Consider the following 15987-nt stretch of genomic DNA (forward strand, 5'->3'; position numbering starts at 1 on the left):
ATGGAAACCCTCAGACAACCAGTTTACGCCAATCGGCGTTAGCTGGTCGTCAAGAGGTTAAAGATAAGCTATACGTACACCAGAGCTCTGAATGATCTGTAAATACATTGTGGTCATTGTTGAGGAGAGAGCTTGCTGTTTGGACAATGATTCAAGTGTATTTGTACAGCTTCTGGCTTGGAATAGCCTTGTTTTTAATTTCCACCTACTACTATGTGGGACGGAGGCCTACTCCTTGGAAGGTTGCCCCTGCACTTGGACAATCAGGTCCTCGATGCTGTATAGCTTGATGTCTTCCATCTCTTTCCAGAAATCCATAATGTGAACCAGGCCGTATTGGCTTAAAAGGAAATAAATACGGCTGCCTCCACATCCCTGTAATACCAGTACCATGATTATGTATTGCTTTATACTTCTGTTTTCTTGTTGCTTTTTATTCTTTGTTGATTACAGTACTCTAAATCTGTGGACAATAATGTGCACATAGTGACAATGTCTCCTCTTTCTTACATTTGATAGACCCGGAACCATTCCTTGTCTACAGTCCTGAAGTTGAAGGATGCCTGGAAGCGCAGGATAGTGTGGTTCAGATGTCGCGGCCGTGTAACTCCAGCTCACCAGCACAGCAATGGCTCTGGGTGTCCCGCCGTCGGCTCTTCAATGTAGGCACGCTCCGCTGCTTATCTGTGCCGTCCACCACCAACAGTACCTCCACTGCCATCTCTACCTATGAATGTGATGAGAACCTTTTCTTTATTCGCCGCTGTGAAACTTTGCTGGAGCAGCTGACTGCTGCGCTACTCCCACGAACCTCTAACGCCACCGGTCTGCAGCAGCCTCCAGCTAGAATCGGACAGTGGCTGATTTATGGAACCGATAAGAGTATCTGCACTGCTGTGTTCCAGGGTAAGCATGGCTTTCTCTTGGAAGGTCTCCTTTACAAATTCTAGGAAGGTGATAGGAGGTGACCTGATTGACAAGTATAAATACATCAGAGGGCAATACAAAAGCTTGGCAGATGAGCTTTTTGTCCCTAAGGTTGTACAATGGACAAGGGGCCATGATCTGCTTATGGAGAAAAAAGATTTTGCCTATATAGAAAGGGGTCCTTCACAGTGAGAGTGGTTAAAATCTGGAATATCTTACCTCAGGAAGTAGTTCTGGCAAACTTTTTATCTGCACTTAACTACTTGCTAACCGCGTCATGCCGATGGGCGTGGCCACGGCAGCAACCCCAGGACCGCCTAACACCGATCGGTGTAAGGTCCTGCGGGCCTGTTTTGCAGGAGATTGCGTGTGCTGATGCGCGCGCATCTCCGCTTGGTAGCTCCGCCACGCCTTCAGACTCTCAACGGCAATCGCCGCTAGGACACTGTTAGACAGCTAAACCGCCATCTTTTCACTCCGTACAGCGCTGCGATCTAAGGCAGCACTGTACTGGGGACAGCAGTGTGACACGGCTGTCCCCTCCAGAGGCTCAGGGATGATCGTCTGTCATAGGCTGAAGCGTATGACAGCCGATCACAGTGATTGGCTGGGGGGAGGAAGGGAGGGCGGTTTAAAAAATAAATGGAAATTTATTAGTAAAATAATAAAATAAAAATTTGTAAAAATAAATAAACACTGGGGGAGCGACCAGACCCCACCAACAGAGAGCTCTGTTGGTGGGGAGAAAAGGAGGGACGGAATCACTTGTGTGCTGAGTTAAGCGGCCCTGCAGCGAGGTCTTAAAGCTGCAGTTGCCAATTTAGCAAAATGGCCTGTTCACTAGGGGGGTTTAACGCTGCGGTCCGCAAGTGGTTAAAGAGGGCTTGGCTGTTTTCCTTGCATTGAAGGGCATCCATGGCTATAGTTAGTAAGAAAGTCACAGGAGAGTTGATCCATGGGTTTATCTCACTGCCATCTGGAGTCAGGAAAGAACTTTTCCCTCTTAAGACTAATTTGCCCAGGCCTTGTAAGGTTTTTTTTTTGCCTCCCCCTGGATCAGCTGGGATATGTGCAGGTTCAGGATGGTTTTTCTTCCCTCTTTCTGGTTGACCTTGATGGACAGATCTTTTTTTTTTTTTTCAACCAAACTAACTATGTACTGTAACAGTTATATCCCACTATGTCCCCTACAAAATGCACAACGCTCTGCTCATCATGTGACAGTGGCGTAGCTAGAGATCTTGGGGCCCCATAGCCATAACTTTCATGGGACCCTCAGATGTAGGCGCTGCCGGGTGACGCCGCGAACGTGGGGGCCGGCGGAGGCTGAAGGAGAGGGGCCAGGAGGACACCGCGGGACCTCGTCACCTACCATGGCTGGAAGAAGCCACTGGTAAGTGTATTCTTTTAAATTAGGGCACTCCTCGGAGTCCCTTTAAGCAATACCACCGGACCTTACTCTATGTATATGAGTTCATTGGGCTATTTACATTCTCATCAGATCAACACTGCATATAGTCCATGGGCACCAAACCAAAGTTTGAGGGTGGAGGAACACAAGAAAGTTAATGGTGAATACATTAAAGTGGATCCGAGACACTTTTAGGCCTGGAACCCACTGCATAACGCAATCGCTAATCGCAAGCGCTAGCGTTTGGTATGCGCGTTTTACCAGCGATAACTGAAGCGTTTTCCGGCGTTTTTTGGAGCGTTTTTTGCAAAATGATGAGCGTTTTGTCAGCGTTTGCGATTAGCGATTGTATCAAAGCGTTTTGCTATTTCATTGGTTGTTTCAAATGATGTCAGGTTTGGCCAAGATTTAAAGAGAAACACAGACCAAGAATAGTACTTTATCCCAATCAGTAGCTGATACCTCCCTTTACATGTGAAATATATTACTTTTATCAAACAGACCATAAGGGGGAGCTGTATGGCTGATATTGTGGCTGATATTGTGGTGAAACCCCTCCCTCAAGAAGCAAGAAAAGTAGCTACTTTGTGAAGTTTACTGTATGTCAACCTTGCTGTATTGTGTGCAATAGCTGTTTAAATTTCTTTGCAATGTGCAAACAAAAAAGGATTAGGAACATCACCTACCAGCAGTGAAACTGTCACCATGTGAGAAATGACATAATGTAACTAATGGAATAAACACACTTGACAATGGTTACTCAATATATGTCATCAATATATCGTATAATTTAGCTGGAAATACACTCAAAAAATAAAACAGGCCAATATGTTATTCTTCTTTTTAATGTCATGTCAACTAACACAATCACTAAAACAGGAGTTCAGTTTACTGTAACAACTGCAGGGGCGTCTCACCCACCAGGCAAGTATAGGCGGTTGCCTGGGGCGCCATGAGGTGGTGAGGCGCCATGAGGTGGTGAGGCGCATTCCCCCGCCGCTACTACTGTGACCATGTTTTTTTTTTTTTTATATTATATTTTCTCCCGACTCAGTCCCCGGTGCTCGGCACGCTACCATGTGCTCAGCAGTGCCTCCACCTCCACTTCTCCCCAGCCAATAGAGCAATCAATACTGCTCTTCTCTGCCAGGCTCCTTCTTTAAAGCCGTGCCCCTTCTTCTCAGTAGCCACACAGGTAAGGTGTTTACCTCGTGTGGCCCAGCCTTTAACTCCGCCCCACGCCAGTCAAACCTGGAGCCAGCGGCCAGCCAGCTTATGCCCCCGACAGTCTGACCCCCCACCTGTGTCACTGGCTGCACACAGACACTGGAGCGAGACAGCCAGGGGACAGATGCAGTCACAGAGAGAAGAATGTGATGTGTCCGTGTTGGAGCCCCGTCCCCGCCCAAGACAGCAACACAGCCCGGGAGAAGGGAAGTTTCTGCTCCAGAGATGATAAGCTGCATGCACAGGCAGAAGAAAAGGTATGCAGGCAGGCTGCTAAGAACACTTCCTGTCCTGTGTGCAGACTCCCAGTACTGTTATAACTGCTAGAATGTGCCCTGCTCTTTTGATACTAGAGTTTTCTTTGAAAGCTGGTTAGGCTGTAGGCTGGTAAAGCTGTAAACCTGTGCTTTAGTGCTGTGCTGTCTCTCCCTCTCTGTTCCTCTGCCCCCTCTTCCATCTTATGCTGTCTCTACCCCTTTCTGTTCCTCTGCACTCTCTTCCATCTTATGCTGTCTCTCCCTCTCCCCTCTGTTTCTCTGCACCATCTTCCATCTTATGCTGTCTATCCCTCCCCCTCTCTGTTCCTGTACCCCCCTCTTACATCTTATGCTGCCTCTCCCTCTCTACTCTTTCCCTCTGCTCGGATTACGTGTATTTTCTGGTGAAACGCTTCCACATTACGATTATTTTCTGACAACGCTGCCCCATTACGATTATTTTCTGGTGAAACGCTGCTGCCCTATGATTAATTTCTGGTGAAATGCTGCTGCAATAAGTGTATTTTCTGGTGAAACACTGCCACATTACGATTATTTTCTGGTGAATTACGATTCTGAATTACGATAATTACTATTATTTTCTGATGAAACACTGCCGCATTATGATTATTTTCCTGGGGGGGGCGCCACAGGTTTTCTCGCCTGGAGTGACAAAATGACTAGAGGCACACCTGAACAACTGTACAAGAAAAGTTGTAAACAAACCAGCAGTTTGTGGCCTTACAGGAAGTATAACATGCATGCTTACTTGCATGCTTGCATAAAGTAGTAATTGTTGTTCATATCGATTGTTCATGCATAATAGAAAGAAAGATATCTGTTTAACATTGCAACAGTAATAAAGTTGAAGTTACGTGAGAGGTATACGGAGGCTGCCATATTTATTTTGTTGTAATCAATACCAGTTGTCTGGCAGCCCTGCTGCAGTAGTATCTAAATAACACAATAAACAACCATGCAGCTATTGTACTGAAGTCTGATATTAAGGTCATCAACCCATGATATGCTGTTTGTGTGTTTATGGGCTATGGTTAATAGTGTTACAGGCAGATTATTAGCAACTGGCATTGATTCGTTTACAATAAAAATGGCAGCCTCCATATCCCTCTCACTTCAGTTGTCCTTCCATGTCAAACATTGTTTTGTGTACCAATATGTACGTTAACATATGTTACTTTTTTATAACCATGGCTTTCAAGACACTAATTATTGTGCCCGATGTCATATATACAGTATTGATTGGTATTACAATGTTATATTAATAAATAATAGAACAGTAACATCCAAAAAAATAAAAAAATCATGGGCGTCATATGTACGCCCATGAAGGCCAAAGCAATAACATTGTAAACACATAGTGATTGTGTCAAACTCCTTACACATAACTAATTTTCATCTCGTGATAGCAAATCCATAAAACATGGTGCTTTTGGGCCAGTATTGTCACTTGTTGGTTGAGGCCTTCTTGGTGCAATATCTGTATATAACAGTGGTTCTTGGGTTGGCTCATTATTGGTTGGTTGTCCCTGGTAAGGGGGGAAATAGCCCATGTTGCTTTGGGGCCTATATGGATAATTTTGGTAGGCATACTCATTTTCAGCCGGATAATAGCTGTGATGGTATGGAAAGGTGCCATATGGTGCTTGCTTGTGATATGGTGGAATTGCCACTGGAGGGGATGGTGAGGGTGTTGAGGATGAAGAAGAGCTCTGTGATTGTTCAGCAGAGGTAGAGGGTGTATTTTTGATAGCTTTTTTAACTAGATCTATGATCGCCTGTCTGAGATCTAAAATTCTATCCTCTGGTACTTTTTTCATGTATGGGACAAGACTGTAACGATCGGTGAAGCACAGAGAGGATCTGATTACCAGTGATCTGCAGAACCACTGGGAATACAGATGTATACCAGATTATACGTGATCTGCAGTATCACTGATAATCCAATATACTAGCTAACCTCTGTTCACCTGAGTAGAGTGTAGTGTTTTGGTGTAACAGTAACACTTAGAGGACAGGGCCTCAGTACAGTAAGGCGTACTGTACAGATTCCTTCCGCAAACCTGAGCTCTCCAAGGTGGGAGGAGTCAGGCTGCCAGCGGGAAGGATATACTGAAAGTAACCCTTTGGCGGAAGGGTCACTTAACAGAACGAGGAACCGCCTCTAACAGTAAGGTCGGTTCTCGAGGTCGGACAAGCCAGGTCGTACACACACGGACAGATAAAGTACAAGATCAGGAGGCAAAGGCGGAGTCAAAGTACAGGCAGGGTTCAGCAACGGGGTATCAGAAATATCGGGGTACAAAATCAGGAGGCAAAGGCGGAGTCAAAGTACAGGCAGGGTTCAGCAACGGGGTATCAGAAATATCGGGGTACAAAATCAGGAGGCAGAAGCAGAGTCAAGGAACGAGCCGGGGTTCGGCAACAGAGTATCAGAAATATCGAGGTACAAGATCAGAGTTCGAAAGGGTAGTCAAGGCAGGCAAAAGTCATAACAAATAAATACAATCAAACTAGTACTTTAGCTATCAACAGAATCTAGCTAAGTGTAGGATTACAGCTCCAGCTGGTCCTGGCACACTTGCGGATCTGACTACGGATCTGGGTGCTCCCACATATGTGATCGCACGCCAGACAAAGAGCAAGTGAACAACCAGCAGTATATATACTCTAGGACCTTTCCAGGACCTCCCTAATTGCTGGTCCAATGAGAGCAGTGGAATTTGTCAGCTGACCCAGCTGGTCAGCCGACACCCTTCTAACTGCTATTTAAACTCTGCCTCTGTGCTCGCGCGCGTGTAAGTCTGAATCTTGGTGGACTATCAGTCCCAGCCACACCAGTACTGTCATGCAATGTATCTAGAGCGGGGGCCGCCTCTGATGCGGATTCCGCCGCTCTGCCTAAGCGGCATGCGGCGGTTTTTCCGCGTTGTGACGCGCTGCTGAACGCGGAAACAGCCGCCTCATTGTGAGAGACGGCGGCTCTTCCGCGTTTCCTCACAAAGACTTACAGCAAAATTGTAGTGATCGCAGCTAGCATGATGTAAAACACCTACAGCTTCCTGCATAGAACTTAATACACCACTTTCAAAACTGCTTTGTGATCTGCCACCTCCACCTTGTCGCCTTCCTCTGCTTATTTGTTTTGTCTGTTTTGTAGTGGAGGTAGTAGGAGGCGCAGGAGACAATACAGTAGCACTGCTACATATCATCACTTGGTGTGTCTGAGGTGCTTAATAAAGATACAGTAGTATTTCCCCTGTCTTCTTCTGCATCTTCGTCATCAACTGTCAACACAGGATCAGCCGGCATGTTATCTTGTGTCCTATGGAAGGACAAAGGTTGTTAAGTATTGCAAGTGTGAGCAAGAAATGTGTTGAGAGATGTGTGTGTTGGCCTGTACAGAAAGTGAATGTATGTTAAGAATAGTAAAAAATAATTATACACTAACTCGTCCAATTCCATACATGGTCTTAAGAATGCTAGTTCTGCAGTGAAGCTATATTTTGTCCTATTGGATGCCCCCGAACCACTTTTGCTTTCCACTTTCTCTTCCAGCAGCTCCCTTCTAAAGTTATCCTTTATGGACTTCCAGCGAGTTTTCACTTGTTGTACTGTAAAATAATATAAAAACAGTATTAAAATATGTTAATTTGTGACAGGTTTCGCGCTATTGTACATACATATGTGTCATTGAACTACCAGTATCGACCGGGCAGGACAACCATTATAACACTGCAAATGCTGTGACAATTGTAAAGGCTGCATGTGTCCTACATAATTGTGTGCGGGATAAATAGGACATCATTGTGCATGAATAACTTCCACCAGCTCCATTACAACCTCATACAGCATCCAAAAAAAAGGCAATGTAACATCATCAATCGATTGTGTGTGTGTCTGTGTGTGTGTGTATGTATATATATATAATATTTATATATATATATATATATATATATATATATATATATATATATATATATATATATATATATATATATTTATATATATACAAACAGACAGAGAGAGAGGGACTCTTGACATCATTTATACATACATACAAAAGGTACTCACTTTTTGTATCCTGAAGTTTGGGTGACAGCATATTCCATGTCAATCCAGCCTCCTCATACAGCTCCTTTGCTATTTTTGCCCATAATTCGTTGGCTAGCTGGTTCACTTTGTAGTCTCTGCTCGTTTTCTTGTACAGAACTTCATGTGGCTGCACTTTGGAGATGACATCCTCCGTTGCAAACCATTTTTTCCGAGACATTGCCCTGAAGAAGCCACTTTCCACACAGCCTGCAGCTCTGTCGCACTTCCGTTGTACCACAAGCCGTCAACAGGAAACAGAAACCTTATCTTATAGCATTCTGGGAAGCTGTAAGCTTTCTGGGTACTTTCTGAATTTTGAAAACGCTCACAAAACGCGCGCCATTGCGTTTGCACAGCGATTGCGCAGCGCTTACATACTTAACATTGAAGCGCTAACGCTCCAAAAATGCTGCATGTCCTGCGTTAGCGATTTTGGGAAATGCAAACGCTCCTGTGGAAGTTGCCCCATCCATTACCATTAGCTGAGCGTTTTGGCAAAACGCTAGCGTATCGCAGCGCTGCCAAAATGCTCACAAAACCGCTCTTGTGGGTTCCAGCCCTTACTCATTGCATAATTGTGTTCCTTTCATATAGTTTATAGGGCATTCCTCAAGCCAAATACTTTTTTTGTTTTATTTTAATACTCTAATTCCCTATAAACTAAACAAGCCTCGCCCACAGCTCCTTTTGTGCCTTGGCACTGTAGCAAGGGCTTATGGGAGCTCAGTCTGGGCAGGAGGAGGAGGTTACTAGCCATTGATTTTAGAGGGAGGAGGAGAGGGGACTGAATTTGTCACATTACACACAGGCAAGCTGATAGCATCTCCAGCCCTCAGCCTGTGACAATGTGACAAGCAGAACATGGCTGCTGTCATTGTATCACAGCAATAAATAATCATAAACTGTTGAAGCTGTATGCAGCTAGGTTTGCTGTGTAAACTTTAGATAAGATATATAGACAAGTTACTTGTTCTAGTTACTTTTTCATCTCGGATCTTCTTTAAGTACCACCTAGGCCCCCTATGCTCCAGGGCCCCATAGCAGCTGCTATGGCTATTGCCTACACCCCTGTCACGCGGTAAGACTTTACGCATGGAATTCTGCATAACGCAGTTTTTTTGCGTACACCCCTATTTGTGCCACCCCTTCCCTTTCAAACTGTGTGTTTCCTGCTACCCCTATCTATATCATCTGGTATCTCCCCTGCTGCCCCTATCCTTTTTGCCTCTTGTTGCTCTACATCAGGGGTCTCAAACTCAATTTACCTGGGGGCCGCAGGAGGCGAAGTCAGGATGAGGCTGGGCCGCATAAAGAATTTCACAATCGCGGCGCATCGCCGCCTCTGCCCACCCCTCTCACTCTTCCTTCACAGAGAGGGGTGGGGAGAGGCGGCGATCCGTGAGGCGTTTGACATCAGGAGGGGCAGAGCTGAAGCTGAAAGCTCTGCCTCTTCCAGGAAATGCAGGCGGATTGCCCCCCGGGCAATTTGGGGGCTCTGCAGCCCTCGTTTAGTGGCGGGGATGCAACGGATTACTTTGGAGCACTGAAGCGAACTATAAGGAAGCTTTTGCCAGCGAGGGCCACAAAATATTGTATCGAGGGCCGCAAATGGCCCACGGGCCGCGGGTTTGAGACCCCTGCTCTACATCATATTCACTACATTTCTTCTCTATGAATCTTCCTGCTGCATCTCCTCCTCGCCCTGTTCTGCTTCCCCATTCTCATGTTGTGTGCCTCTGTAAACCTCTCCTATCTCAGCTACCTTATTCTCCTTCTCAAGAATGTTCTCTGCTGCCACCCCATTCCCTTCCCCACCCCCATGACTGCACTTTACATTGCTTTCACATCCTTAACATGTGTGACAATTTTTTACTACTTCTGTCATACCCTCTTCCTCATCAATGCTTCTTACACTTCCCTCATTGCCAATTGCCATAACACCCCCTGCTTCTAACTCCTTCTGTTTCTTATTTATGCCTCTTGCCCTCTTGATCTCCTCCATGTAAATCTGAGCTGCAAGCTGCTATAACTTCCCTCTTGAGACGGGCAGGGGATTAATGCTCTATCAATATGGCACTACAGGCAACTGCAAAGTACCCAAAGATCACTGCAATTCTTTAGTTACACAGGGGTTGGCCCGTCTACCTGCCAAGGGCTGGTACGATGATGACCGGATAGCACCACACAACACAAGATATAACATCCCCACCATATTAGACACTCGTGGGACTCAGGTCATGTGCCCCAGCACCAGGTGATGACCCTGCTGTGAATTTAGACTCAGTTGTGCATTGTTGCTGGGAATCTGATTCACATCTTGTTGTTTTTCTACATTTTCTAGATTTTTTCCCTAATAATAATAATCCTTCTATTGACCAACAACTGCTACCATCCCAAGGCTATATGGTAGTATCAGGCAGGCTCTATAAAATATTTCATGAGTAAGTATAAATAACTTAGTGAAGTATTACTTTGTGACATTATAGAATGAAGAAGAGACATAAACTACAACAGGTGAATATTGTTAATAGAGACCACAAGAGATAGAAGAACCCAGAAGATGGTTTTGAGTAGACCGATAGTTAACCTCCCTGGCGGTCTGGCTCCCGCGGCCGCAGGTTTTTTTTGCAACATTTTTTTTCTATTATGTAGCTAGCCTAGCGCTAGCTACATGACGCCCCCCTCCCTGCGGCGTCCCTCCCACCCCTCCGATCGCCGCCAGCGCGCTTGCCCATAAGGAAATCCCGTTCTGAACGGGATTTCCTTTAGGGCTTCCCCCGTCGCCATGGCGACGATCGCGATGATGTCACGTCGTGACGTCAGAGGGAGTCCCGATCCATCCCTCAGCGCTGCCTCTCAGGGGGGGGGGCCTCTAACGCGGCGGGTAGCGGCGAATCGGCCGCGGCGATCGCGGTATACACGCAGCTAGCAAAGTGCAGGGCCTGAGAAATCCTCCCGCGCGGCATACCTGGCTTACCGCCAGGAAGGTTAAAGCATAGCTTACAACTGTCTCTTTTTCAGAGGCTTTAAAGAGACTCTGAAGCGAGAATAAATCTCGCTTCAGAGCTCATAAATAGCAGGGGCACGTGTTAACGGGGGTCCCTTCACCCCCAAAACGACCACTGCGACACTTGGTCGCAGATTTGGTCGTGATTTATTGCTTCCTGGAGGCAGGGCTGACGGCTGCAGCCCTGCCTCCTGTCGCGTCTGTCAGCGGCGCATCGCCGCCTCTCCCCCGCCCCTATCAGTGAAGGAAGACTGAGAGGGGCGGGGGAGAAGCGGAGATACGCGCTGACAGACACGCGTGGGGCAGGGCTGCGGCGACTAGCCCTGCCCCAACCAGGAAGCGCTCCCCGGGTGTATCGAGGGGGATTTGGGGGTGAAGGGACCCCCGTTAAGCCCCGCTATAGTGGCGTTTTAGCAGGGGCACACGTGCCCCTGCTATTTATGAGGTCTGAAGCGAGATTTATTCTCGCTTCAGACTCTCTTTAAGAACCAAATCCCTTTGTCCCTCTTTCAGGACTAATGTACAGATCTGTGTAAATATTAGTATTTTTCTACTGAAAAATGTGTTCAGTTGAATATAAACATTATTCATTTAATGTGTATTCATTTAAATTGATATATTTCTTGTTTTCACATGTTAAAATTAATAAAAACTAATGCTAGAAGAGGCCAGTGTGGTGATAAAACTGCATCTTTGGCTTTTAAATCATTTGTGGTATGCATGATGAGGGTTTGTGGTGGGGGGCGTGGTTATAGGTGTGGCAGGGGCGTGTCTTTAAAGAATATCTGTAATGTAAAAACCTCCCCTGGGGGGGTACTCACCTCGGGTGGGGGAAGCCTCCAGATCTTATTGAGGCTTTCCCCGTCCTCCTCAGTCCCAGGGTGGCCGAGAAAATACTCCCGGAGCGGCGGCGATGTAAATATTTACCTTTTGGCTCCAACGCAGGTGCAGTATCCGCTCCTTCCCACGGAGATAGGCGAAAATAGCCGATCTCCGTCGGGCCGCTCTACTGCACAGGCGCAGGCTGGAGTCCAAAAAGTTAAATATTGCACAGGCTGTCGGATTTGTCGCCTGTGCGTTCTAGGGGCTGTAGCGAGACCGCCATGGGACACAGGAGGACGGGGGGAGCCTCGATAGGGTCCAGACGCTTCCCGCTACTGATGTGAGCACCCCCCAGGGGAACTTTTTTTCAGTACAGGTTTTCTTTAAAGAGGAACTCCAGTGAAAATAATGTAATAAAAAAAGTGCTTCATTTTTACAATAATTATGTATAAATAATTTAGTTAGTGTTTGCCCATTGTAAAATATTTTAAATCCCTGATTTATATTCTGACATTTATCACATGGTGACATTTTTTACTGCTGGCAAGTGATGTAGCTGCTGCTTGCTGTTTTGGCAGTTGGAAACAGCTGTAAACAGCTATTTCCCACAATGCAGCAAGGTTCACAGACAGGAAACTGCCAAGAGTACTACTCAGAGTTTCTTTGTGGGAGGCGTTTCACCACAATATCAGCCATACAGCGCCCCCTGATGGTCTGTTTGCGAAAAGGAATAGATTTCTCATGTAAAAGGGGGTATTAGCTACTGATTGGGATAAAGTTCAATTCTTGGTCGGAGTTTCTCTTTAAGCGTCCCCCTTTCTTCTCTTAAAAGGTTGGTAGCTATATTGAAAGTGCTCCCTATTCTGAATGATTCTACTATTGGCATGCTGTTCTTCTGTTTCAGTACTGATTAAATGTTTTTTCTATCATTCTTTATTCAGATATTTACACCATTCAAGGAAATTCCAATGGGCGTCCATGTGCAATACCTTTCAAGTATGACAACCAGTGGTTCTACAGCTGCACGAGCACAGGACGTGAGGACGGTCATCTCTGGTGTGCAACCACTGTAGACTATGGCAAAGATGAGAAATGGGGTTTCTGCCCTGTGAAAAGTAAGCAGAGTTATTTAGAACATCTACTCGTGTCGTGTATCATTTATTTTTGTTTTTTACTTTTTACATAGGTGTTGTAAGATATCACTTATTACATATTGTAGTAACTCCCTCTGTAAACTCTCACCTCACTGGCAATTCACTAAGCTGGTCATAGACTGGTTGACTTTTACTCTCGGTATCCAGCCGATTCAATCAAGTTTGCTAGAAATCAAACCCCAACGTGTCGGATCGATCACTTTATTTTGGGCTTAAATTGATTAAATGGTAGGTTGGGCAGGTTGGCAGATCGACAGCCCGTTGCGGAAAATAAGATTTTATGGGGTCTGATCAAGAGAGCAGTTTTTTGTCCACCGCTGGTGGTCTCCTGACTTTTTTTTAGCAAGATTTGATGGGGGCAATCATCTACCAGGCCCTTAAGATGCGTACACACGCACTACTGCAGAGAGCGACGGGTTCCTCAGACCCTCCTGCTGGGCGGTCCTTCTCCCGACAGTAGTGCGGGACCGCCCAGCAGGAGGGTCTGCGGACCCGTCGTTCTCTGTAGTAGTGCGTGTGTACAGTCTGTCCGCTGAGCGGATCGTTCAGAAACAGCCTTATCAGTCTGCAGACAGACTGTGCACACGCACTACCGTCGGGAGAACGACCGCCCGGCGGGAGGGTCTGACGGACCCGTCGTTCTCTGTAGTAGTGCGTGTGTACAGTCTGTCCGCTGAGCGGATCGTTCAGAAACAGCCTTATCAGTCTGCAGACAGACTGTGCACACGCACTACCGTCGGGAGAACGACCGCCCAGCGGGAGGGTCTGACGGACCCGTCGTTCTCTGTAGTAGTGCGTGTGTACGCACCTTTAGACTTTATTCAGGCCCTAGTCAACTGCCTAGGTTTGCCTTGTGAATGATCTGGCTCTGCTGAGAGAGATCTATTATTTTGCCACATTTTCCAGTGTATGGATAGCCTTAAGGTGGCTGAATAGTGTAATGGTTAAGGGCTCTGCCTCTGACACAGGAGACCTGGGTTCAAATCTCGGCTCTACCTGTTCAGTAAGCCTGCACCTATTCAGTAAGGAGTTTCTTGGGCAAGTCTTCTTAACACTGCTACTGCCTACTGAGTGCGCTCTAGTGGCTGCCTCGCAAGCGCTTTGAGTCCGACAGGAGAAAGGCGTTATACAAATACTGCAATTATTATTATTATTAATTAAGGTAGCCATACACTGGTCAATTTGCCATCAGATCCGACCAACAGATAGATCCCTCTCTGATCGAATCTGATCAGAGAGGGATCGTATGGCTGCCTTTACTGCAAACAAATTGTGAATCGATTTCAGCACGAAACTGATCACAATCTGCCCCCCCAGCTATACATTACCTGCTCCGGCCGGCGCGCGTCCCCTGGTCTCCGCTGTCCCTTCTCCGTGCTCGGCTCCTTCAGCTTCACTGAACTTCCTGCGGGGAAGCTTAAACAGTAGAGGTAGAGTTCTGTGAAGCTGGAGGAGCCAAGCACAGTGACCGCGGAGAGAGCGAAGACACGCACTGGCGGAACAGGTAATGTATTGCAGCTAGCATCGGTCGTCGGGCATTCGAACGCCGCTAACGACGCACTGCCGACCCGCTGGCGATCGAGCGAAATCTTCCGCACGGACGGATCGTCTGGAACGATTAATTTCAGACGGAGATTGGTCGTTCTGTCAGCGTTTGCGCAACGATTTCACAGCAGATTCGATCAGTGATCGAATCCGCTGTATATTGGCGGGAAAATCGTTAGGTGTATGGGCCCCTTTAGAGTAAACCTGTTACAAAATGGAATCTGTAAAAATCTGAATTTCCATTGCTCTAAATCAGGGCTTCCCAACCCTGTCCTCAAGGCCCACCAACAGTACGTTTTGCAGAAAACCACAAACATTCACGGGTGAGGTAATTAGTGTCTCAGCCGAGCTGATTAACTGCCTCTGTGGATTGCCACAAAACATGCACTGTTGGTGGGCCTTGAGGACAGGGTTGGGAAGCCCTGCTCTGAATCACACTATCTACACTATGAGATGGGCTTACGATCAGGTAAACAGTTAATGTATGACTAAAGCTGGCCATACATGCATGGATTTTTTTTTTACTGACCATTTTGATCGCATTTCCAGTTGTGAGTTGCTCCAACATATCCAGTCAGTGCTCTTTTGATTAATTATTTGCATTTTATTGATCAAAAGTTTAATTGGACATGTAGAAAATCTTGGGGGGTCGGACAGGACAGAAGCAATATTGTATCACACAGTACAATGTTTGTAGATCAATGGAAGCTCGATAGATTTCTGCTGAAGTCTTATCAAAACTGAGTTTGCAGTATAGAGTAGAAATCAAGTACTATCTGATCTAATTCCAATCGGATAGACATAGTGGGCCATAACTTACCTTTGTTTCATCTACTTATTATTGATCGCTCACTTGGGTACTGCTGTGCACCACCTGATATTTTGTTACCTGTCAGCAGACATCTGACAATCTTTAATTCTACCAACATTAGCTTTTCTACTGATTGCTGCAGTTCAATGCTATAGAAATTTTGTTTAGTGAGTCTAAAGCCATGGGAAAAAACAGATACTTACCTAAGGAGAGGGAAGGCTTCGGGTCCTGTAGAGCCATCCTGTTCTTCAGGCTCCTGAAGACTGCCAAAGCCTCCCGCAGTGACCTGGAGCAGGGGCTGGAACGTGGGGACCATGAGAGGAGCGGGATGGCTCTATAGGACCCAGAGCCTTTCTTCTACTTAGATGAGTATCTGTTGTTTTTTTTTTTTTAAGGCTTCAGACTGCCATTAGGCACGGTGTCTGCTTGCTCCCCACCTTGGTGCCCACCCACGGCAATCTTGAAAAGAATATCTTTTCTGATCAATAAGTTTATACGAATATATTTTCAATAGTTTCAGGGCTTTTATAAAAAATCTAATGTCTAATCTCCTAAAAACCTCAGATCCTTAAAGAGAACCTGAACTGAAAATAAAAAGTCAAAATAACCATACACAGGTTATACTTACCTCCCGTGTACTCTACTACTCAATCTCTTTCTCCTGCGTCCCATTTGTCCACTGTGATCGATGGAATTCTCTGTCCTCCATTTTA

At 46.1% G+C, this 15987-nt stretch overlaps 1 protein-coding gene across 2 annotated transcripts in view; it reads left to right on the top strand.

Moving 5' to 3' along the window:
* MRC2 (mannose receptor C-type 2) overlaps positions 1–15987 on the top strand; it is a 214878-nt gene that overhangs the window by 55817 nt on the left and 143074 nt on the right. Inside the window, exons 2-3 of one of the 2 annotated variants that reach the window (XM_068261975.1) lie at positions 520–906; positions 12706–12879. In XM_068261975.1, the coding sequence (XP_068118076.1) occupies positions 520–906; positions 12706–12879 (561 nt within the window). Of the gene's footprint in view, positions 1–519; positions 907–10317; positions 10377–12705; positions 12880–15987 lie in introns of those variants that run through there. The other variant, XM_068261976.1, reaches the window with a different exon arrangement.

The sequence above is a fragment of the Hyperolius riggenbachi genome, chromosome 12 (genome assembly GCF_040937935.1).
Source record: "Hyperolius riggenbachi isolate aHypRig1 chromosome 12, aHypRig1.pri, whole genome shotgun sequence".
Classification (NCBI taxonomy): Eukaryota; Metazoa; Chordata; class Amphibia; order Anura; family Hyperoliidae; genus Hyperolius; species Hyperolius riggenbachi.